The sequence below is a fragment of the Rhinopithecus bieti genome, unplaced genomic scaffold (genome assembly GCF_001698545.2).
Source record: "Rhinopithecus bieti isolate Rb0 unplaced genomic scaffold, ASM169854v2 scaffold_574, whole genome shotgun sequence".
NCBI classification, from domain to species: Eukaryota; Metazoa; Chordata; class Mammalia; order Primates; family Cercopithecidae; genus Rhinopithecus; species Rhinopithecus bieti.
In genome coordinates, this window is record NW_016803605.1 from 4,583,895 (window position 1) to 4,608,041 (window position 24,147).

At 44.4% G+C, this 24,147-nt stretch overlaps 1 protein-coding gene across 1 annotated transcript in view; it reads right to left on the reverse strand.

Annotated features, from left to right (window-relative positions):
- The window catches only part of DNAH10 (dynein axonemal heavy chain 10), a 189,967-nt gene that overhangs the window by 116,201 nt on the left and 49,619 nt on the right, over positions 1-24,147 (reverse strand). The window contains 7 exon segments of the mRNA XM_017888965.1: positions 1,315-1,526; positions 8,072-8,250; positions 9,576-9,678; positions 9,760-9,876; positions 15,166-15,324; positions 15,437-15,913; positions 20,366-20,522. Coding sequence (XP_017744454.1) covers positions 1,315-1,526; positions 8,072-8,250; positions 9,576-9,678; positions 9,760-9,876; positions 15,166-15,324; positions 15,437-15,913; positions 20,366-20,522 — 1,404 coding nt within the window.

Genomic DNA, 24,147 nt, shown 5'->3' on the forward strand with positions numbered 1-24,147 from the left:
TTATATATATAATTACTTTCTATTTCTGGCAAGAGTTTTGGTTTTCTCTTTACAGTGGTGGTGTAAGTTTCTTTTAGAATAACATTCATTTCCATAAAAAAGAAACTGATAGGAAGAAAAATATAAAGCCATGATAGCATAGATGATACTCAGATCTGACAAAAATGATGAGACAGGACCAAAGTTTGAGAAACACTGGGTTATGGGATCATAAAACTGGGAACGTTAGCTTAGAAAATGCCTACTTCTACCTAGTTTTACAGATGAGGAAACTGAAGTCTGCAAAGGTAAAGGTGAGGGTGAGTGCTACAGGGAAGCCAGCAGACAGTGAAAAGAGGGCTGAGACCCCAAGTCACTGGGGCCTGAGGGCTGCCTGCTCCTTGTTGAGAGGTAGAGACAGGTGTAATAACATGTGTTGAAGACAAGCCAGCACTTATGAGAGACTTTCTCAATGTGAACTCAAGGATGGGAAGGGAACCAAAGAAGGGATGACTTTCTCACTAAGGAAAATGAAGTCATTTGATGTCACAGCATGACTAGATGACCATACTTTGGAAAACATGACAGAGGAATAGAGAAACACATGAGCAGGAGCATAACTCACAAATTAGGACTGTAACTCCTACTAATTCATGTCTGTGTGGCGCCATCACCAAATAAACACAGACCCATGCATAGGAGCCTTCTCTGTCCCACCCACAGGGCTGGCTATCCCATCAGTATGGCGGCCACAAGCCACAGGTGGCTACGGAGCACTCGAAATGGGGCAAGCCCAGGTTGAAATAGGCTATAGGTGTAAAACACACATTGTGCTTCGACATATTTTTTAAGAAGAATGTAAAATATCCCATGAATAAATGCTTCATGTTGATTACATGTTGAAATAATGTTTGGGATATATTGAGTTAATTGAAATATACTATTAAAATTAATTTCACCTGTTTTTACTCTTTTACTGTAGCAGCTAAAAAACTGTAAATTACATATGTGAATCCCTTTCCATGTCTGCTGGATGGGGCTGATAGAGGCCACTTATTATACTTTTTTAAATCTTCAAGAAAAGCAACTGCAAATGCCACTTTGCACCTGCTGGGATGTTTCTTTTTTAAAAGAATCCTGTGGTTGACAGTTTTATAGACACTTTACATAGAAACAATATTATAGAACTGTGTCATGCCTATGTATAGCCCTGCAGCATTATTGAAATCTGTGCTTCATCAACAGACCTGAGCAAAGATAATGTACTGAGGGAAACAATTTTAACTAAAAGTTCCTCCCACGCTTTCACATCCGCGGACAGAGGACAAAACAAACCTGTCTCTTAGTGCCTCATGTTTCAAGTCAAGAAGTAAAGGAATTGAGTCTTTGAATGCCTTCATTTTTGCTTCCAAGTAGTAGGCCACTGATAAGCCACGGACTGACCGAGGTAGCTTTCTGAGAGCCCTGAGAAAACCTTCAATTCCTTCCTGGAGAATCTGCACATTTAGATTGATCCAAAGGGTCTGAGACCATTCTTCTTTTGCAACCTGGAAACATGCAAGAAACAACTCCATCAACAAAAACCCCTTTGGAAATTCAACAAGGAGAGCAAGTTCTTGACTCTGTCACATTCCGACATTTTAAAGTATTACCCATCTATCTATAACTACCTGAAATTCACAAACAAGGGGTTGACTATAAGGATCTAAAACAACAAGAAAAGGATTCCACTTTTTGTAAGCTTTTGCAAAAATAATGCTGCATCTGAGGATGTGTGGGATCCAGAAATATGTTTCCCCCCCCTTTTTTTTTTCTTTTTGAGACGGAGTCTTACTCTGTCGCCCAGGCTGGAGGGCAGTGGCACGATCTCAGCTCACTGTAAGCTCCACCTTCCAGGTTCACGCCATTCTCCTGCCTCAGCCTCCTGAGTAGCTGGGACTACAGGCACCCACCACCACGCCTGGCTAATTTTTGGGGGTTTTTTTGTTTTGTTTTTTTGTATTTTTAGTAGAGATGGGGTTTCACCGTGTTAGCCAGGATGGTCTCGATCTCCTGACCTCATGATCTGCCCACCTTGGCCTCCCAAAGTGCTAAGATTAGAGGCATGAGTCACTGTGCCTGGCCTACATCTTCCTTTTCTAAAGACAAAAGTGAGAGGTATAAAGTAAGTAACAGGTGTTTTTTTTTTTGTTTTTGTTTTTTTTTTTTTTTGGACGGAGTCTTGCTCTGTCCCCCAGGCTGGAGTGCAGTGGCCAGATCTCAGCTCACTGCAAGCTCTGCCTCCTGGGTTTACGCCATTCTCCTGCCTCAGCCTCCCGAGTAGCTGAGACTACAGGTGCCCGCCACCAAGCCCGGCTAATTTTTTGTATTTTTAGTAGAAACGGGGTTTCACCGTGTTAGCCAGGATGGTCTCGATCTCCTGACCTCGTGATCTGCCCGTCTCGGCCTCCCAAAGTGCTGGGATTACAGGCGTGAGCCACTGCGCCCGGCCGTAACAGGTGTTTTTTAAATCAGGGAGTTGCTTGGGTCTTCATTCAGGTGCTGTCACAACTTGCTTCTTTTTCCTGATAAAAGAAGCTAAGGTTACAAAATATTTACACTTTAGATCACTAATCCAAGAATCTGTCTACAAACCATCAGGCTGAGGCTAAGAAGTGAGAATAAAACATGTTCCTACTTGATGATTATAAAGAGAAGATTTTCCTGTGTTATATTTTCCTGAGATTTCATGTAAAATTACTTTTTTTTTTTTTGAGACAGGGTCTCACTGCCACCCAGGCTGTAGTGCAATGGTGTGATCACAGTTCACTGCAGCCTCAACCTCCTGGCCTCAAGTGATCCTCCCATCTCAGCCTCCTGAGTAGCTGAGACTACAGACACGCACCACCAGGCATGGATATTTTTTATTTTATTTTGCAGATAAAATAGGGGTCTTGTTAGGTTGTCTAGGCTGGCCTCAAACTCCTGGGCTCAAGCAATCCTCCTGTCTTAGCCTCCCAAAGTGCTGGGATTACAGGCATGAACCACCACACCTGGCCTATTTTTCTAATAGCTTTATTGAGCATTAACTGGTATATAATAAGCTGCCCATAACTAAAGGTACAATCTGCAAAGTTTTGACAGATGTGTATGCCTGTGAAAGCACCACCACAATCAAGATAGTGAACTCATTCGTCAACCTCAAAAGCTGCCCCATTACCCTGTGTCATCACCCCTCCCATCCCTCTCCTCCTGTCCCTACCCCTAGTTAACCATGGATCTGCGTTCTGCCACCGTAAATTCGTTTGCATTTTCCAGGGTTTTATACGAATGGAATCATACAATATGCACTCCTCTGTATCTGGCTTCTTTCGCTCAGCATGACAATTCTGAGAGTCGCCCATGTTGTTGCGTGGATGCACTGATAACTGGTTCAGTCCTCTACCTTGCTGAGTAGTAGTATTCCATGGTGTGGATAAGCCACAGCTTATTTATCCATTCACTTCATGGGCATTTGAGTTGTTTCTAGTATTGGGCTATTACCAGCAATGTTGTTTATGAACGTTCATGCAGAAGTCTGCAAGGATCATGCTTCCTCTTCCCTTGGGTATACACCTTGGATTCGCTCCATTTAGGCTTCCACGGCCACACTCCATTGATCCTTTCTTGTTGCAGTCACCAGTGGCCTCCATGATATGCAATGCTGTGGTCGATCCTCCATCCTCTTCTCACCTAGTCTATCAGCAGCATCTGGTGCAGTTGGCCAGTCCTACCTCCTGGAAATACGTTTCCAAGATGTCACACTCACCTGTTTGTTCTCCTACCACCTGAGCCACTCTTCCTCCTCCTCGTCTTTCCTTTTTTAGGGACATCTTCTCACGGCATTTAATGTTGGAGAGACCCAGGCTCAGCCCTCGCTCCTCTCTCCACCCACCCCACTCCCAAGTGTAGTGGGCTGAATAGCATCCCCTGAAAATGCACATCCTACCCAGAACCTCAGAATGAAGCCTTACTTGGAAAGAGGGTCTTTGCAAATGTAGTTAGGGTGAGGTCATACTGGATTAGAGTGGGCCCTAAATCCAATGACCAGAGTCCGTATAAGAAGAGAAAACAGACACAGAGGCACAGAGGGAAGACAGCCATGTAACAAGGGAGGCAGAGACAGGAGCGACGCAGCCACAAGCCACGGAACACCAAGGACAGTCAAAAGCCACCAGGAGCTGGAAGAGGCAGGAAGGAGCCTCTCCTGGAGCCCCCGAATGAACACGGCCCTGCAGGCACCCTGATTTTGCACCCTTGGCCTCCAGAACTGTGAGGAGATACATTTCTGTTGTTTTCAGCCTCCTGGTCTGTATTCGTAATCATTTGTTCTGGCAGCCCCAGGAAACGAAGGCACCAGGTAAGCCCATCTGAACTGGTGGCTCAGTACCATCTGCACCTGGACACTCCCAATTCATACCTCCAGCTCTCCTCTGCGCTCCAGACAAATACATCCAAGTGCTTCCTCAACATCACCACAGGAACGTCCAGCAGACATCACCTTGCCCTGAATTCCTGATGTTCACCACCATCCCCAGATCTTCTTCCTGGAGTCTTCCCTTAAGAGTCGACTCCACACTTCCGGCTCCTCAGGCCAAAAACCTTGGAGTCTTCCTTGTTCTTTTGCTCTCACAACCCACGTCCACACCTCCAGGAGGTCCCACTGACTCTACCTGCAAACCAGATCCAGAATCCACCCATGCCTCCCAAGCTGCACCACTGCCACCCCGGGGTTATAACGACAGTTCCCTGCCCGGCCTCCCAGGAGCTACCCAGTGTGTCACTGAGAATCTTCTCAACACACAACCTTGAAAAGCAATTGCTAGGAAAAAATAAATTTCAAGGAGAGTGGAAGTCACTCCAGGTGATGAAATGTCCCTTAACATCCACAGACCAGAGTAGGGTGGGAGGACCAAGCCATGTCTCAACACTGGATTTTTTAAAATGCTTATTTGGCTACAAAAAAAAAAAAAAAAAAAAAGCCAGAAAGAATAAGACCTAGTATTTGAGAGCATGGCGGGGTGACTATAGTCAATAAGAACTGTGTATCTTTAAATCACTAAAGGAGCATAATTGGATTGTTTGTAACAAAGGATAAAAGCTTGAGGGGATGGACACCCCATTCTCGGTGACGTGATTATTACATATTGCAGGCCCGTGTCAACACATCTCATGCATCCCATATAGATACCTACTACGAACCCAGAAAAATTAAAAATTAAAACACCACTTATTTTGACATATGTGTGGTTGTTCTCAGTTCTCATGATACCTTTCCTTTTAAAAGCTGAGGGTATGTTTTTCACTTTACGAATTTTTTGCCTAGTGCAGGCACCAGGTCTCATCACTTTCCACCCCATCTCTGGAATCTTCTCTCCTGTCTATTCCCTCCATAATTGTCCTAAAATGCAAGCTGCCATCCCTTCTGCCAGCACTGGGGGAGTGACCTGAAGGAGCCCCTGCCTGCAATCCCCCCGCTGAGGGACCAGAGTCCCTTCTGACGGCTCCATCTCCATCTCCACCACCGCTTCGCACATCCCAACCCCATTTTCTGGCGCATCCATGGTTGGTAAAGCCATCAGTCTAGAGGAAAGGTTATGGACACATGATACAACTTCAAATCTCCTGTCTCTGCTCCTGCCCAACCCTCTGCCTGGAAAGCCTTGTCCTGCACCAGGCAAAACCTGTTCTGGTTCAGAGGCTCATCACAGGCCACCTCTTCAGCAGCACTCCCTGGGCCAGTGAGTCACTCTCCTTTCTCCTCTGCAATCTCAGGACTCTGTCCACCTCATTTCCAGCACACATCCTGGCGGCATGGTTATTTGTTCATATATCGGTGCGAAGGTGAATCTTGTGTGTCAAGCGGACGCTGGTGTGTCTGTGAGAGATACTGAGTGAGATGAGCATTTGCATCGGGGGACTGAGTAAAGCAGGTGGCCCTCCCCAATGTGGATGTCCTCACCCAATCCACTGCAGGTCTGAATAGAACAAAAGGCTGAGGAAGGCAGAATGCATTCTCTGTGCCTGTCTTCAAGCTGGGACGTCAGTGTTCTCCTGCATTCGGACTTGGACTAGGACTAGAATCTACACCATCAGCTCTCCTGGGTCTCCAGCTTGCCAACTGCAGATCGCGGGACTTCTCAGCCTCCATAATCATGGGAGCCAATCCCTCATCATAAATCTCATACATATAGGTATAGATTAGATAGAGATACGTAGATATACATTAGATATATATTAGAAATAGATATATAGATTAGATACAGATAGATATAGATTAGATAATGTAATACAGATATAGATTAGATATAGATATAGGTATACATACCGATTAGATACAGACAGATATAGACATAGACACATAGATCTCCTATTGATTCTGTTTCTCAAGAACCCAGACTAACATAGTCAGTCTCCCCTGGGGACTCAAGAAGGGCAGGAACAGGCAGACATGACTCCTTTTCTGGACCCCACACTCCAACCAGCACAGCACTGAGTTATGAAGAAACAAGTCAATAGATAAATGAATGAGTAGCATGAATTTGCATGGGAAACATATACCAATGAGAGGCACCCAAATGACATGACATTTGCAACTTTTATTTTTATTTTATTTTACTTTGTTTTTTTTTTTTGAGACAGTCTCACTCTGTCACCTAGGCTGGTGTGCAGTGGCGCGATCTCAGCTCACTGCAACCTCCGCCTCCCAGGTTCAAGCGATTCTTGTGTCTCAGCCTCCCATGTGCCACCATATCTGGCTAATTTTTGTATTTCTTAGTAGAAATGGAGTTTTGCCATGTTGGCCAGGCTGGTCTCGAACTCCTGGCCTCAAGTGATCCACCCGCCTTGCCTCCCAAAGTGCTGGTGGCTCACAGGTGTGAGCCACTGTGCCTGAACTTTTCTTGTATTTTTTAGTAGAAATGGGGTTTTGCCTTGTTGCCCAGGCTAGTCTCAAACTCTTGGCCTCAAGTAATCTGCCCATCTCAGCCTCCCAAAGTGCTGGGATTACAAGCATGAGTCACCACGCCTGGCTGACATTTGCAACTTTTAATCTCCGCTTGCAACTAAACAGTTTACCCCACACCTTAACCAAGCCCTTGACCTCCAAAGACAGTTTTCTTTCCTATGATGATGGTAAAATACATAAAAAATAAACTTTGTCATTTTTACCATTTTAAAATATATCATTCCAGGCTGAGTGCAATGGCTCACGTCTGTAATCCCAGCACTTTAGGAGGCCGAGGCAGGAGGATCGCTTGAGATCAGGAGTTCCAGACCAGCCTGGGTAACAGCGAGACCTTACCTCTACTAAAAACAAAAAAAGGAATAGCCAGGCATGGTGGTGCACCTCTGTAGTCCCGACTGCTTTGCAGGTTGAAGCAGGAGGATCACTTCAGCCCAGGAGTTTGAGGCTGCAGTGAGCTATTATCACACCACTGCATCCCAGCTTGGGTGGTAGAAAGAGACTTTGCCTCAAAAATAAAAATAAAATGCATGATTCCATGGCATCAAGTACTTTCACAATGTCAGGCAGCCACCACCGCCACTATCTATTTCCAGAACTTTTTTTTTTTTTTCTTTTTTTGAGATGGAGTTTTGCTCTTGTCACCCAGGCTGGAGTGCAGTGCGCAATCTTGGCTTACTGCAACCTCCACCTCCCAGGTTCAAGTGATTCTCCTGCCTCAGCTTCCTGAGCAGCTAGGAATACAGGCACCTGCCACTGTACCTGGCTAACTTTTGTATTTTTAGTAGAGACGGGGTTTCACCACGTTGGCCAGACTGGCCTCGAACTCCTGACCTCAGGTGATCCACCCGCCTTGGCCTCCCAAAGTGCTGGGATTACAGGTGTGAGCCACTGCACCTGGCCTATTTCCAGAACTTTTTCAACACCCCAAATGGAAACCCTGTACCTATAGGCAATCACTCCCCATCCCCCTCCCACGGCCAAAATGAATGTTTCCACGAAGTCAGACCCAAGCTCATAATTATGGTGGCATCAAAGTCTGCGGGGCCTAAGTAATTCCTACATCCCCTTCGGTGAGCTTGAGTCCTTTGCTTTTGGGGAGATACTCACCTTTAGTCCTTCGTAGAGCTCGTAAATCATCCTCAGCCCGTTCATTTCCTTCTGCACTTTCAGCAGCTCTGGGTACATGGTAATAGGAAGATCGAAAAGTTTCTCAGCGTTAGCCAGTTCCTGACGGCTCTTTTCATGTCTTGCCAGCTCTCTTTCAAAAACACCTAAAAGCTCTACTCCTAGTAAATAAATACATCAATAAATGAATAAATACAATTTTAAGGTATACAAAATTAAATAAGAAATCATGCATAAAGTACCTCAATTATAATTTCATCCTCATAAACCACACGGGAAGACAAATTTAGAATTGTGGCGCCATTCTAACTAAAACCGAAAGACCAATGACATCTCCAGTCTCCCCCAGTTAGAAAATTATGTCTAATTCTCACAACCAGGTCATTCAGAAATGAGACTATTTTAAGGGAATCTGAGCTGGTCTACCTTGTGGTCGACATCACCATCCTTTGCTGCCCCCTTGAGAATGTCATCATCCTACTAATAACTCCCCTACCACTCTGACTTCCCAATTCTATGCTTCTCCCCCAATTCCAATGACGACCACCACTCTACGTCACTACATCCCTGCTCACAATCATCTACCCAAATGCCACATTTCCCAGACGCCTTTTTTGAGCATCCTTAAACAAACGTCACCCGTTTCTTTGGAAGCCATAGCAGTCTTTGGTTTGTCTCACGGTATTTTTTGTCTCATGGTATTTACCAAATTCTCTTTAGAATAAGAATTTTAGGATTGGGTTCAGCGGCTCAGGCCTGTTATCCCAGCACTTTGGGAGGCTGAGGCAGGAGGATCACTTGAGGTCAGGAGTTCAAGACCAGCCTGGCCAACATTGTGAAACTCCGTCTCTACTAAAAATACAAAAATTAGCCAGGCATGGTGGCACACACCTGTAGTCTCAGCTACTCAGGAGGCTGAGGCAGGCGAATCACTTGAACCCAGGAGGTGGAGGTTGCAGCGAGCTGAGACTGCGCCACTGCACTCCAGCCTGGGGGACAGAGCGAGACTCTGTCTCAAAAAAGAAAAAAAAAAAACAGAATTTTAGTGTTTTTATCTTGTCACCATCTTAGCCTATGTGATGTGAAGGGCAGAGGACAAGCATCTGAATCCAAAGAATACATGTAACAGGAGTTAGAGAGGCAGTTGGATGGATAAGATGCTGCATTTGTAAAGGCAGCTGCTGGTGTTTAAGATTTCCGAGCTGCGGCAGAAACCTCTGTATCCCCTGCAGGAGCGGATGCTGCTCCTTGGTACTTGTCTCAACGCCTTCAGGTAGCAGGCACTCAACAATCAATGAGTTGCATTAGTCCAGCTTTTTTTTTTTTTTTATATGACCACTAAAATGAGCCAAGAAAAAAGTATTTGAGGAAGAAATAAATATTTAAATCACGGCACAACAATCACTTGCCACAAAATTCTTAAGCAAAACATACTCAAACATTTGATACTCAGATTGCTCAGTAAGACCCACAGGAACTTTCTTACCTGTATCAAGATCATCACCAACAGAACCAGGGCCTTCACTGTAAAAACGCTTTGCAAAATCCTCTATCTGAACTCTGTAGTTCATTATTTCGCCTCGAGTAATCTGAGAAAAACGAGGTTACATTAATTTAGCCCAAATACATGTTTCAATATCTTTACTCAGGAAGTGAAATTGGAAAGGCACCTCTGTGAAAGTTCTCTTTATGTCCCCAAGAGCATGCTCCACATTCACCGAATCATTAAACAGATTGGACCACGTGCTCTCAATCTTATCAACCAGTTCTTTCTCTGCATCAGGAGGCTAATTAGGAGAAAGAAAAAACAGAATGAACAATAAATGCTCAGCAATTTGGAATTGAAATTGATCGTCAAAGTTACCTCCCAGGGACTTCTGCTTCTGGCAACAGGAGGGTAGATAATTCAAACCAACTCAAAAACTGACTGAAATATTAAGCCCAGACATGGTGGCTCACGCCTGTAATCCCAGTACTTTGGGGGCTGAGGCAGGAGGATCCCTTGAGCTCAGGAGTTTGAGACCAGCCTGGGCAACATAGTGAGACTGTATCTTTGTAAATATAAAAAGAAAAAGGAATATTAAAAAAATATATTTGGCTGGGCATGGTGGCTCACGCCTATAATCCCAGCACTTTTGGAGGCCAAAGTAGGTGGATCGCCTGAGGTCAGGAGTTCGAGACCAGCCTGGACAACATGGTGAAATCCCTTGTCTACTAAAAATACAAAAATTAGCCAGGCGTGGTGCCAGGAGCCTGTAGTTCCAGCTACTCAGGAGGCTGAGGTGGGAGAATCGCTTGAACCTGGGGGGCGGAGATTACAGTGAGCCAAGATCACACCACTGCACTCCAACGTAGGTGACAGAGCAAGACTCTGTCTCAAAAAAAAAAAAAAGATAAATATTAAAGGCAAATTTTATAATTAAAATAAAATCAGTATAAAATCATTTTTTAAAATAAAGAGATAGAGGCCGGGTGCGGTAGCTCACGCCTGTAATTCCAGCACTTTGGGAGGTTGAGGTAGGCGGATGACCTGAGGTCGGGAGTTCAAGACCAGCCTGACCAACATGGAGAGACCCCATCTCTGCTAAAAATACAAAATTAGCCAGGGTGGTGGCGCATGCCTGTAATCCCAGCTACTCAGGAGGCTGAGGCAAGAGAATCGCTTGAACCCAGGAGGCGGAGGTTGTGGTGAGCCGAGATCGCGCCATTATACTCCAGCCTGGGCAACAAGAGGGAAACTCTGTCTCAAAAAAAAAGAAAAAAGAAAAAAAAGAGAGAGATAGAGATATTACAGAGAGATATACCCATCATAAACTAAAGCCCAGCTTCAAATCAACTGAATCTCTGATTAGAATAAGGTTAGCTTAGCTTGCTAATGTACCCAGTTGTAGTGTCTGTTAGAAGCAAAAATCAATCTCCTCAGATGGAATGTAACATCATCCAACGCCTCCAATCCTCTTTCTCCAATTTATCACATATGCTGTTAAGAACTCAGTTAGAAATGCCAGCCATATAAAGACATGAAAGAACTTAACCAAAACCAAGAGATTCACAGAAACATAAACGATCATGACAGAATTATAAGACACACAATGTAAAATAATTCTATTTAATAGAGTAAAGGAATCAAAAGACAAAAACAAAATTGAGAATTTTGGTAGAGCACAGGAGACTGTTTTTAAAATGGAAATTCTAGAATGGATAATGGTAACACCTGAAATCAAGAGCTCAAAGGATTGTTTAAGGAACCAGGAAAAGCAGATCAGACACAAATAAATAGAAAATTAACGAACTTAAAGTTTAGGTCAAAGTATTAGAATAAACCACAGAAAGAAAAGGCAGAAAGGAATGTAAGGGGTACAGGGTATTGTAGAAAGGTCCAACATATGTGGAATTGGAGTCTCAGAAGGGGGGAAAAAAATAAGGCAAAAACTGTTAATTTTCCAAAACTAGGTAAAGACATCAACCTGCAGATTTTAAAAGTACGACAAATCTCAATCAGGAAAAAAAAAAAAAAGAAGAAGAAAACAAAACAAAAGAACCTAGTTCCATCATATTACAACTGCTGAAAACCAAAGACTGAAAAAAAAATCTTAAAAGCAGACCAAAAAAAAAACTAGTTAGACTAGACTACCTTGAAAGGGAGCAACAAAAAGACTAACAGTCAACTCCTCCATCAAAACAATAGAGGCCAGAGGATGATGGGATAATATCCACACATAAAAAGGATAAAAAAAAAAAAACAAACCAAAGTCGGTGTTTCCAAAAGATCAATAAACTAAGTGTTTGTAAGGATATGGAGCAACTGAAACCTTATTCACGCTGGTGTGGATGTAAAGGGGAACTATCACTTTGGAAAACTAGCAGAATCTAGTAAAGCTGAACATGTGGATTCCTATAACCCAGCAACTTCATGTCTAGGCCTATACTCAATAGAAATGCAGGTGTAAGTCCCATAAGGTTGCCCTCACTTCAGATGCCAGTTGCAAGTATTGGGTGCCTAGAGTACACAGACTTCTGTTCAACCTGCCTACAAAATCAGGGGTTCCCCCACATACATCTCCTTCACATTTGACCATTTGCTGAAATGGCTCACAGAACTCAGGACACTTTACTTACCATCACTGATTTATTATAAAAGACACAACTCGGGAACAGCCAAATGAAAGAGATGCATAAGCCAAGGTATGGGGCTGGGGGGTGCACAGAGCTTCCATGCCTTCTCTGAGCACACCATTCTCCCAGCACCTTGGTGTGGTCAACAACCTGGAAGCTCTCCAAATCCCATAATTTAGGGATGTTCATGGAGATTTCATTACATAGGCATGACTGATTAGATCACTAGCCTTTGTTGATCTCCAATCTCCAGCCCCTCTTCCCTCCCCAAGGGTGGCGAGGATGGGCATCTGAAAGCTCCGAACCTCTAAATAATTTATGTCTTGATCTTTCTGGCAACTATCACCCACGCTGAAGCTGTCTAGGGCTCCCAGCTACCAGTCATTTCACTTGCATACAAAAGATACTTTTATCACTCCAGAGTTCAAGGATTTGAGAAGCTGTGTGCCAGGAACCAGGGACAAAGAACAATATTGTAACAAAAGATCTGTTCCTGTGACCCCTATCACTCAGGAAATTACAAGTGTTTTGGAAGCTTTGTGTCAGGAACCAGGGACAATGACCAAAGACAGTCACTGGTTTTTTGTCAAAGATTAAAGAGCAACAAAATGATGTTTTGGGACAAAAATGGATTGCATATATGACAGTATTCCCATAAGATTATAATACTGTATTTTTACTGTACCTTTACTATGTTTAGATATGTTTAGATACACAAATACTTACTATTACATTACATTGCTTATAGTATTCAGTACAGTACATGCTGTACATGATTGCAGCCTAGGAGAAATAGGTTCTACCATATGGCCTAGGTGTGTAGTAGCTATATCATCTAGATTTGTATAAGTACATTCCATGATGTTTGCACAATTATGGAATTGCCCATTGACACATTCTCAGAACATATCCCCATTGTGTTAAATATACACAACTGTATATTTCTCTTACTGTATTAGAGTTAATCTAATAAACCACAAGGCAATTACCATATTTAATGATACAGTGCCAAAAGCTTTTCCTCTCCTCTGAGACCAAGAACAAGACATGCATTTCCCCTGCTCCCCCTTTCATCCAACCTTGTACAGGAATTCCTAGCTAGAGTCATAAGGTGAGAAAAATAAACAAAATATTTAAAAATTAAGAAGAAATGAGGCTGGGCACGGTGGCTCAAGCCTGTAATCCCAGCACTTTGGGAGGCTGAGACGGGCGGATCACGAGGTCAGGAGATCGAGACCATCCTGGCTAACACTGTGAAACCTCGTCTCTACTAAAAAATACAAAAAACTAGCCGGGCGAGGTGGCGGGCGCCTGTAGTTCCAGCTACCCGGGAGGCTGAGGCAGGAGAATGGCGTAAACCCGGGAGGCGGAGCTTGCAGTGAGCTGAGATCTGGCCGCTGCACTAAGACTCCGTCTCAAAAAAAAAAAAAGAAGAAGAAATGAAACTGTCAATATTCACAGTTTATATAATGGTGTGCCTAGAAAATCCAAAATAATCTGTGGATAAATAAATGATTAAAGTTAATAATTACTGATCATAAAAAAGTAGAACGCAAATATGAATTGTCTTTCTATATAACAATAAAAAATAAAATAATTAAAAATTAAAGATACCAATTACAAGAGCATCTAAAAATATCAAGTACCTAGGAATAAATCCGGCGAAAAATAGGTAAGGTCTCTATGGGGAAAATTATCAATCTTTACGGGGAGACATTAAAGACCTAAATAAAGAGAGAGAGAACATGTTCGTGGATAGGAAAACTCAATATGACAGGATGTCCATTTGCCTCAGATTAATCTACAGGATCAATGCAATCATAATCAAAATCTCAATTGTCACTGTTTTGTTGTTTTTGTTGTTGTTGGAATTTGACATTCTGCTTCATTTTTTGAGTGTGACTCATTACACACTTAGTGTAAAATCCTTTGTTGCAGCGATTCTTCTATTATTTCCGTGATGTAAGCCGGTGAAGCAAAGTCTGACAAAATCTACCTGGTTGAGGGAGAAATACAAACTAGAGAAGAGAAACAAACTGCCATGAATAAATCAGGATGTGCATGAAGTTTGTCTTTCAGCATTTCTGTTGCTCGACTGCTTCAAACACCAGGCCCCTTGCAGCCTAGTGGTTAGGATGTGGCGCTCTCAAACGCCCTTGCTGAGCAGTAGACCTGGGCCAAAAACTTGAGATTCTTTCATCATCAGGAAAACGTACAGTATATAAAATTTCCATATGATTTCAGGGGGAACCCAGAAATCCTAAAACCCATCCCTGACTTTGAAAGATCTTGAGAACCCAAATTTAACAACCCTAAACAAAGCAAGACTGATTGAATTATCTTCTACTGGTTTCTTTTATCATCTTAAATCTTTCACTCTCTTCTTATTTTTGCAAGAGCTCTTTATCTATTAAAGGAAATTTTTTTTTTTTTTTTTTGAGACGGAGTCTCACTCTGTCGCCTGGGCTGGAGTACAGTGGCCGGATCTCAGCTCACTGCAAGCTCCGCCTCCCGGGTTTACGTCATTCTCCTGCCTCAGCCTCCCGAGTAGCTAGGACTACAGGCGCCCGCCACCTCGCCCGGCTAGCTTTTGTATTTTTTTAGTAGAGACGGGGTTTCACCGTGTTAGCCAGGATGGTCTCGATCTCCTGACCTCGTGATCTGCCCGTCTCGGCCTCCCAAAGTAAAGGAAATTAACACAAAAAAAAGAAGAAAGGAAGAGGGAAAATGGAAACAGTATAGTTACAGATCAATCCGTTCGAGCCATACAGATTGAAAAATACTCTATATTTTCATTATTCTAAATAACTGTGGCATTGCTTTACATTTTTACAATGTATTACTTAAAGTCACTTACTTGAAAATGAATCAATGGCAGTGTACTTGAGAAGCATTTCTGAGAAAGGTCATTAGTGGTCAATCCAATTGTTAAATGCATAAGAAAATACAAGTTGACTTACAAAGAGGTTATACATTGCCATGGTACGGTATCGCTCCTGGACGTCCCTGTATCTTAGTTCCATGACCAGAGATTTACTTCTAATTTCTGCAATTGTTGCAAGGACAAACTTGAGATCTTCAAGGGTATTGGGGATCTTCCTAAGGCTTTTGGCCAGGTGCTATAACAGAAAGTACAAAGAACACTAAGCAAATACAGAAAAAACAGCAATGACGCAAAAGAAGACCCAACTTACACGAAAAGTAGTTCAATTACACACAGCGATTGAGTACCTCCATCTCTTCATGGAGATTATAGAGCTCCTCTTTTGCTGACTCATTGAGAAGTTTTCCAAGCGAAATCACCCAGGACTTGGCATTTTCCTGCACTGTGTTTGCCAGATGCCCGAGCTGAAGTCTGATGCAATGCTCATCCTTAATTAGAGGGTGGCGCATAACCTCATAGGCTATCTTGGAATAGAACTGCAATTTTTCATCATATGCCACACAAGGAGGTTTCTTGGCGGCAAATTTCTCCATCACAATAGCTTTGTCCAATTTCCAGAGAGGTCGATACCGCTTCCATTTTTGTAGATACTTCATAAGATTGATCAGAATCCTGTGGACATTTTGGGGGATCATAACAGCTTGTTCAATTATCTGAGGGTTCAGAGAGATATCATTGTAAAAGTTTATTATAACAACTTCTTCTTCCTCCCCCTTCTGAGGGGGGCATTCTAGGCAGCTGCCATTCATCCAACGAACAAAATGCTGGCAAAGTAAGAAATAGGAGAAAAGACAGTATTTTAGTATCTATTTTGCCTCCAACGTACATATTAGTATTCAGTAATAAGTCTTGCCAGTAATGGAAAATCACTTTAAAAATTACCATAATCCTTTGTTCCTTTCATCAAGAGATGGAGCCTATTTCCCTTCTGGAGCGAGCCTTGTGGCTTAACTTGACCAATGGAAAGGGGTGGACATGGTGTTATGCAAGTTCAGAACCTTGCAACCACCAGCTCGAGCTAGCCTACTACATTATGTAAGGCCATACACAAGAGAACCCCAGCCGGCGGCCATCAGAGCTGTGCTTGAGGTCATCAACTGCTAGACACATGAGTGAGCCCAGCCAAGACCAGAAGAACTGCTCAGCAGAACCCAGCCCACAGAACCCAGAGTTAAATGATTATTGCTTTAAGCCAGTAAGTTTTGAAGTGGCTTGTTACGAAATAAAAGCCAACTACACTATGGATGAATAAAAAAAACCTTTATTTCCATATATACAGAGGAAAAAACACACGTTCAGGCAAATTGACTGCTTAGTGTCCCAGAAAAAATCTGCTAATTTGACATCTCCCTGTTGTAGAGTTAAGGCTCTGCTTTTTGTTTGTTTGTTTTGTTGTTGTTGTTTGAGACGGAGTGTCGCTCTGTCGCCCAGGCTGGAGTGCAGTGGCCAGATCTCAGCTCACTGCAAGCTCCGCCTCCCGGGTTCACGCCATTCTCCTGCCTCAGCCTCCTGAGTAGCTGGGACTACAGGCGCCCGCCACCACGCCCGGCTAATTTTTTGTATTTTTAGTAGAGACGGGGTTTTACCGTGTTAGCCAGGATGGTCTCAAGTTCCTGACCTCGTGATCCGCCCACCTCGGCCTCCCAAAGTATTGGGATTACAGGCGTGAGCCACCGCGCCCGGCCAAGGCTCTGTTTTAATCAAGCATGAGTCCTAACAGCAAACAATGGGTATGTTACACATTACTTCTCTGAACAGTAGGCTCACCATCTGTAAAATGTGAATAACAACTACTATAGGTTGGTGCAAAAGTAGTTGCAGTTTTGCCAATACTTTCAATGGTAAAAACCACAGCTACTTTTGCACCAACCTAGTACTTCTATTTCCAATATTACTAATAATAGTAATACTAACACTAGGTGGGGTGTGGTGACTCACACCTGTAATCCCAGCACTTTGGGAGGCAGAGGCAGGCAGATCACGATGTCAAGAGATCAAAACCATCCTGGCCAAAATAGTGAAACCCTGTCTCTACTAAAAATACAAAAATTAGGCCAGGGTCAGTGGCTCACACCTGTAATCCCAGCACTTTGGGAGGCTGAGGCAGACAGATCATGAGGTCAGGAGATCGAGACCAAACTGGCTAACATGGTGAAACCCCGTCTCTACTAAAAAAACACAAAAAGTTAGCTGGGCATGGTGGCGGGTGCCTATGGTCCCAGCTACTGGGGAGGTTGAGGCAGAAGAATGGCATGAACCCAGGAGGCAGAGCTTGCAATGAGCAGAGATTGCGCCACTGCACTCCAGCCTGGGTGAAAGAGCGAGACTCTGTCTCAAAAAATAAAATAAAATAAAAATACAAAAATTAGCTGGGCGTGGTGGCACATGCCCGTAGTCCCAGCTACTCGGGAGGCTGAGGCAGAAGAATCACTCAAACCCGGGAGGTGGAGGTTACAGTGAGCCGAGATCACACCACTGCATTTGAGCCTGGCGACAGAGCAAGACTTCATCTCAAAAAAAAAAAAAAAATGGTAATACTAATACTAATAGCTAACACTTATTCAGAGCTACTGATTGCCAAACAGTGCACTAAGCTGTACACACATGTTATATAATTTAATCCTCCCAACAGCACTAGAGGGTGAATAGTATTATCATTTCCACTTAGTAGATGAGGTAAAATTCAGAACCTAGTTAAAACTTCGGCTCATTATTTTCTGCCATGAAATAGGAATCCTGAAGATCAAAGAGTTCAACCATATTAAGTGGCCTCGTCATGCATGTTCATTTGCCGAGATCTTTTTAATGAAATACATTTCTAACGTTATCTAAGAGAATAAGTAAAAATTATTTTCATTTAAAAGAAGAAACTTATGAAGCTAAAATAATACAGGCTTCACGAAGACCCTCAAGTCCATCTATTAGTAAGGAGGAAAGTTAAGTTGGCATGAAATATTGTGATTAATATTCACAATGTTTTACAAGCCATCTTTCCTATTTATGTACCCCTTAAAAATTGCTGTTTCCCTTACAAAGGAAACATACATAGCACCTATAAGATATAGCACCTATAAGAGAATTTATGTAACAGAGGCTTAATAAATAACTGTCTTAGCATGGATTAAAAACATGTACTGTTTATTCATCAATTTTTTTTTTTTTTTTTTTTGAGACAGAGTCTTGCTCTGTCCCCCGGGCTGGAGTGCAGTGGTGCGATCTCAGCTCACAAGCTCCAACCCCTGGGTTCACACCATTCTCCTGCCTCAGCCTCCCAAGCAGCTGTGACCACAGGTGCCCACCACCACATCCGGCTAATTTTTTTTTTTTTTTTTTTTTTAGTAGAGATGGAGTTTCACCATGTTAGCCAGGATGGTCTCGTTTCCTGACCTCATGATCCGCCCGCCTCGGCCACCCAAAGTGCTGGGATTACAGGCATGAGCCACCGTGCCTGGCCTTATTCATCAACTTTTAAGTACAGTGAAATGAAATTCCCTATTCTGATTTCTATACTTATTTTTATGCCCCTAAAAATGCCTGAAACATGTCTGACTTGCTGCAGAAGCCAAGTGAAGAGGAAGATGTCAGCATGCTGCGGGAGTGATGCCCATACCTACAAGGACGGCTCTGTGTTCCAGTTTGGGGTAAGACATAAACTTTGGGTTATCTGCCAGCAGATGTTCATTCAGAAAACATTTACTGGGCCGGGCGCAGTGGCTCAAGCCTGTAATCCCAGCACTTTGGGAGGCCGAGACGGGCGGATCACGAGGTCAGGAGATCGAGACCATCCTGGCTAACACGGTGAAACCCCGTCTCTACTAAAAAATACAAAAAACTAGCCAGGCGAGGTGGCGGGCGCCTGTAGTCCCAGCTACTCGGGAGGCTGAGGCAGGAGAATGGCGTAAACCCGGGAGGCGGAGCTTGCAGTGAGCTGAGATCCGGCCACTGCACTCCAGCCTGGGTGACAGAGCAAGACTCCGTCTCAAAAAAAAAAAAAGAAAACATTTACTGAGAACCAACCGTGTGCCCGATGTTCTTGGTGCTGGGGATTACAAAGCGAACAAAACACTCACGGTCTGTGTCTGTATGTAAAGGGCTCATGGATCCCTTTACATCCTAGTGGCCTGATAGGATCAATAGATACAAAAGCAAGGGAAAAAATAAGAAAAAGTCGGAAAGTGGTACGTGGTAGGAAGAAGATGGGATAGGGCTGATGGGAGAGAGAGGACAAGAAGGTCAGGGGAGCAGAATGTTCCAGGTGAGGGAACAGCTACGGAAATCCTTGCAAGAGGAACCCATGGTACCTGCTGGGGGTAAAATCAGGCAGCCAGTCAAGCTGCAGTGTGAGGGAGCATGATCCTTGTAGGACTGAGATCAGAAAGGCAGCCAGGGGCTAGAGCATGGGGGCCTCATAGACCACACGAAGATATCTGGATTATGTTCTAAGTGTAATTAAGTCATGGGGTGGGTGGGGCAGTTTACACCAGGGATGACATGAAATGATATGTTGTTGTTGTTTTTAGAGACAGGGTCTTGCTCTGTTGCCCAGGCTGGAGTGCAGTGGTGCAACCATACCTCACTGTACCCTTGAACTCCTGGGCTCAAGCAATCCTCCACCTCAGTCTCCCAAGTAGCTAGGAACACAGGTGAGCACCACCACGCCTAGCTAATTTATTTTAGTTTTGGTAGAGATGGGGGTCTCACCTTGTTGCACAGGCTGGTCTGGAACTCCTGGGCTTAAGCAATCCTCCCACCTCAGCCTCCCAAAGTGCTAGGATAACAGGCGTGAGCCACTGCACCTGGCCTGATTTGTATTTGTTTAAGGTAATTCTGACCACCTGTGGTGGAGAATGGATTGTTGGAAAGTCACGGAGACAGTCCATGAGAGCGGTGATGGCCACTTGGGATAGGAAGGTACTGGGGGGACAGGAGAGAAGAGGACAGATGGGAGGTATGTTTGGATGACTTGCCGATGGGCTGGGCAGGGCCAGGTGAGAGAAAAAGAAACAAGGACAAGTTTCTGGCTCAAGCAATTGGGTTGATGTTGGTGCCATTTCCTGAAGTGGGGAAAATTGGGGGATGACCAAGTCACAAGGCAGGAAGTCAAGAATTCACCTTGGGCTGCAGGTAGTGGCTCACGCCTGTAGTCCCAGCACTGTGGGAGGCGGAGACATCCTGAGACGCCATCTGAGCAAGGACGCAGGCACCTCCGCTCTTACCTTGGTGATCTCCACGCAATTCCGGACACAGTGGAAGCACATCTTGTCGATCTCATTTGTGTTGGGATGAAGGATGATCTCAGGCGCCGTCAGAATGGTTTCAGTTTGGAACAGAGGGACATTTCCAAGGATCAAAGAATTAAAAGACTGCAAATTCCTAAGAGGGGTTGATGACAAAGACTCAGTACCCACTAGAGGGAAATCGACCAAGCAATGGACAGAAATGACTGGGGCCACAAAAATCACAGGTACAGGCAACGGCATACTGCGAAGCTGTCCTGGACAGGCTGGAGTGAGTCTTATTTAAAATATTCTTTTTTTACACTAAATTTATACAAATAGTTCATTTCTACTTTTAGAAAACTGAGTTAACTTTTGGTTGGAAAATAGTTAAATAATAATGACTTCCAAAAGCTGCTCAACTCTGGTGAGGAAAAAGGAATACTCACATCCCCACCCAGACTGCCCCACCAGCTCCATCCTTTCCAAGACCAAAGCAGATGTGACACCCAGGGATAAAACTTCATCAGCCTCCAGCCTCGTCTCCCTGCTTCCCCTCCCCCTGCCCACCTCCATCCAGTAATTCATATGGCAGCCAGAGACACTATTTTAAAATATTTAGCGGGGCACAGGGGCTCACACCTGTAATCCCAGTACTTTGGGAGGCTGAGGTGGGAGGATCACTTGAGCCCAGGAGTTTGAGACCAGCCTGGGCAACATAGCAAGACCCTGTCTCTAAAATTAAAATAAATTAACTGGGCATAGCGGCACATGCCTGTGGTCCCAGCTACTTGGGAGGCTGAGGTGGGAGGACTCCTTGAGATGGGGAGGTCGAGGCTGCAGTGAGCCGTGAACATGCCACTGCACTCCAGCCTTGGCGACAGAGTGAGACCCTGTCTCAAAAAACAAAACAAAACAAAAACATCTAACTCCTCCCTCTCCCTCCTCCCTTCTCTCTCTCCCTCTCCCTTTCACTCCACCTCCCTCCCTCACCTTCTCCCTCCTTCCTTCTCCTTTTCCCTCCCCTTCTCTCTTCTCTCTCTCCCCTCTCTCTCCACTTCTCTCCTTCCCTCATCCTGTTTCTCTCTCCCTCTCCAGGCTTCTCCCTTCCTCTCTCCCTCTCCCCCTCTCCCTATCTCTCTCTCTCTCTCCCTCTCCTTCTCTCTCCACCTCTCTCTCTCTCTCCCTCTTCCTGTTTCTCTCTTCCTCCCTCTCCTCCTTTCTCTCCAGTTGAAAACTCTCCAGCAGCCTCCCATGGCTGTCTGGATAAAATGCAAGCTCCCTGCCATGGCTTCTTCCCAGGCTCCCTGTGACCTGATCCACCCCTGCCAGCCTCTCCAGCATTATCCCCTCCTTCAATCTCATCCTTCCTTCTTTCTGTTTATTGCACTGACCAAAGGCCCACCTGTGGGGGTCTTCACAGCAGTTTTTAGCTTCCCCCAGAAAGCTCTTCCCACTTTCAGCTCACTCCTCATCTTCAGGTCTCTACTAAAATGTGGCATTTCCATGGCCTTTCTTGACCACCCAATTACAGCAGCATCTCCATTCTCTCCCCAGAACACCATGCGGCTTTATTTCTTTTACAGAACTCATCTCTTTTACGTCTGTTTCCCTGTGTCCTGCCTTTTCTATGAGGTTAGAGAAACTGCAAGAATACAGGGGCCTTGTCTGTGACCAGAGTCTAATCCAACAGCCAGCACAGGGCAGTCTTTACTAAACCTTGGATGGATGGATGGATGGATGGATGGATGGATGGATGGATGGATGAATGTGTGGATGGATGAGTGAATGAATAGATGGATGGATGGATGAACGGATGGACGGATGGACGAATGTGTGAATGAATGTGTGGATGGATGAGTGAATGAATGGATGGATGGATGGATGGATGGATGGATGGATGGATGGACGGATGGATGTGTGGATGAATGTGTGGATGGATGAGTGAATGAATAGATGGATGGACTGATGGATGATGGATGGATGGATGGATGGATGGATGGACGGATGTGTGGATGAATGTGTGGATGGATGAGTGAATGAATAGATGGATGGATGAACAGATGAATGAATGAGTTAATAAATGGATCAAGGGCCAGGCACGGTGGCTCAAGCCTGTAATCCCAGCACTTTGGGAGGCCGAGACGGGCGGATCACGAGGTCAGGAGATCAAGACCATCCTGGCTAATACGGTGAAACCCTGTCTCTACTTAAAAATACAAAAAACTAGCCGGGCGAGGTGGCGGGCGCCTGTAGTCCCAGCTACTCAGGAGGCTGAGGCAGGAGAATGGCGGGAACCCGGGAGGCGGAGCTTGCAGTGAGCTGAGATCCGGCCACTGCACTCCAGCCTGGGTGGCAGAGCAAGACTCCGTCTCAAAAAATAAAAATAAAAAAAATAATAATAAATAAATGGATCAAAAGAAAACATAGCATGTTAGTAAGGGAAACATTATAGGAGGTAGCTCCATGTAAGGGACTGCTTTAGGAATCTAAGTTAAAAGCGGTAACAGAGAATAAATGAAATACGTAGAAAACAGAGTTATTTAAAGGATCAACTTAGAGAAGTTTGCCAAACTGGGTCCAGAAAACAAGAAGACCAAAGGTTTTTGTTTTATTTTTCAGTGTATTATCCCAAAAGATATTTTTAGCAGCTCACAAAGATACTTTAACTGCAGTAAGAGATCCTAAAATCAAAGTGGGGTAAAATAAGAAAGGAAGAAGACACTAATCAGACACCATTTCAGGAAATGATACTGGAGTCGGACTGCCCAGGTTCAAATCCCAGCCCTTTCTCTTACTGGCTGTGTGGTCCCAGGCAAGTCACTTAACCTGCCAAGATTCTGTATCCTCCTCTGTAAAACAGGGATGAGAATGGGAAAGAGTCCAGCACAGAACATGGTGCGAGGTGAGCTTTCCTACGTGTTCAGATGAGACTAAAAATACAAATCATAATCATAAGTGCCGCTGCATTTAGGCTACAAATTTGGTTCTAAGCTTCCTAGCAGCCAAAGTGAAAGGGAAAGCTATGAAGTCAACAATTCATAGAGTGCGTATCATATAAAAACCAAACAAGAAAATGAAAGCAAAAAAGAAAAAAGAAAAATGTGAGGCTGGGGTCAAAGAAGGGACTAGAGTCATTTCTTCTGGAGTTCCCTTCATAAGGAAGACATTGTGTGATAAAATGAACACTGCTCTTGACAATATAGATGTGATAGTAATGGTGATGGATTTCACAGGCTGATTTCCTAGAATGATCCTAAACTATCAGCCTTACACTCCAGAACAGTCTGTGGGCCACCAACGCGATGGGGTCCAGGCACTCAGCTTCCAGCTGGCCTGGGTGGGCTGCTGAGGGTGAGGCCCAGGAGGGAAGGGACAGAGTCTGGCGTGTCAGAGGCTGGCACATGCAACAGGCATTCAACACGCACAGACCGTGCTAGCTAGGGGTCGACTTGAAACCAGCAGAAGAGGGAATGGGTTGTGTGTCCTTCATGTCTGTCACTCTCAACATGAACGGGGGAGTCCTCTGGGATTCTGGTCAGTGTTGAGTGACAGTGATTCTCTGCTGCCAGCTGAACACAGGCTCACAAGTTTCAGACAGCTGAGGTGGGGAGAGGGAGCCTTTCTTTTCTAGAATGTCGAGGGTCCTCACAAGATCATGAAGGTCATCCCTCCACTCTGTGAGTGCCCTTCAGCCAGAAAGCTGCCTGACCATCCGTCTGATTTTCATTCTCCACCTTGCCACCCCCTCTAACTGTCCATATTTGTCAACTGTTTTCATC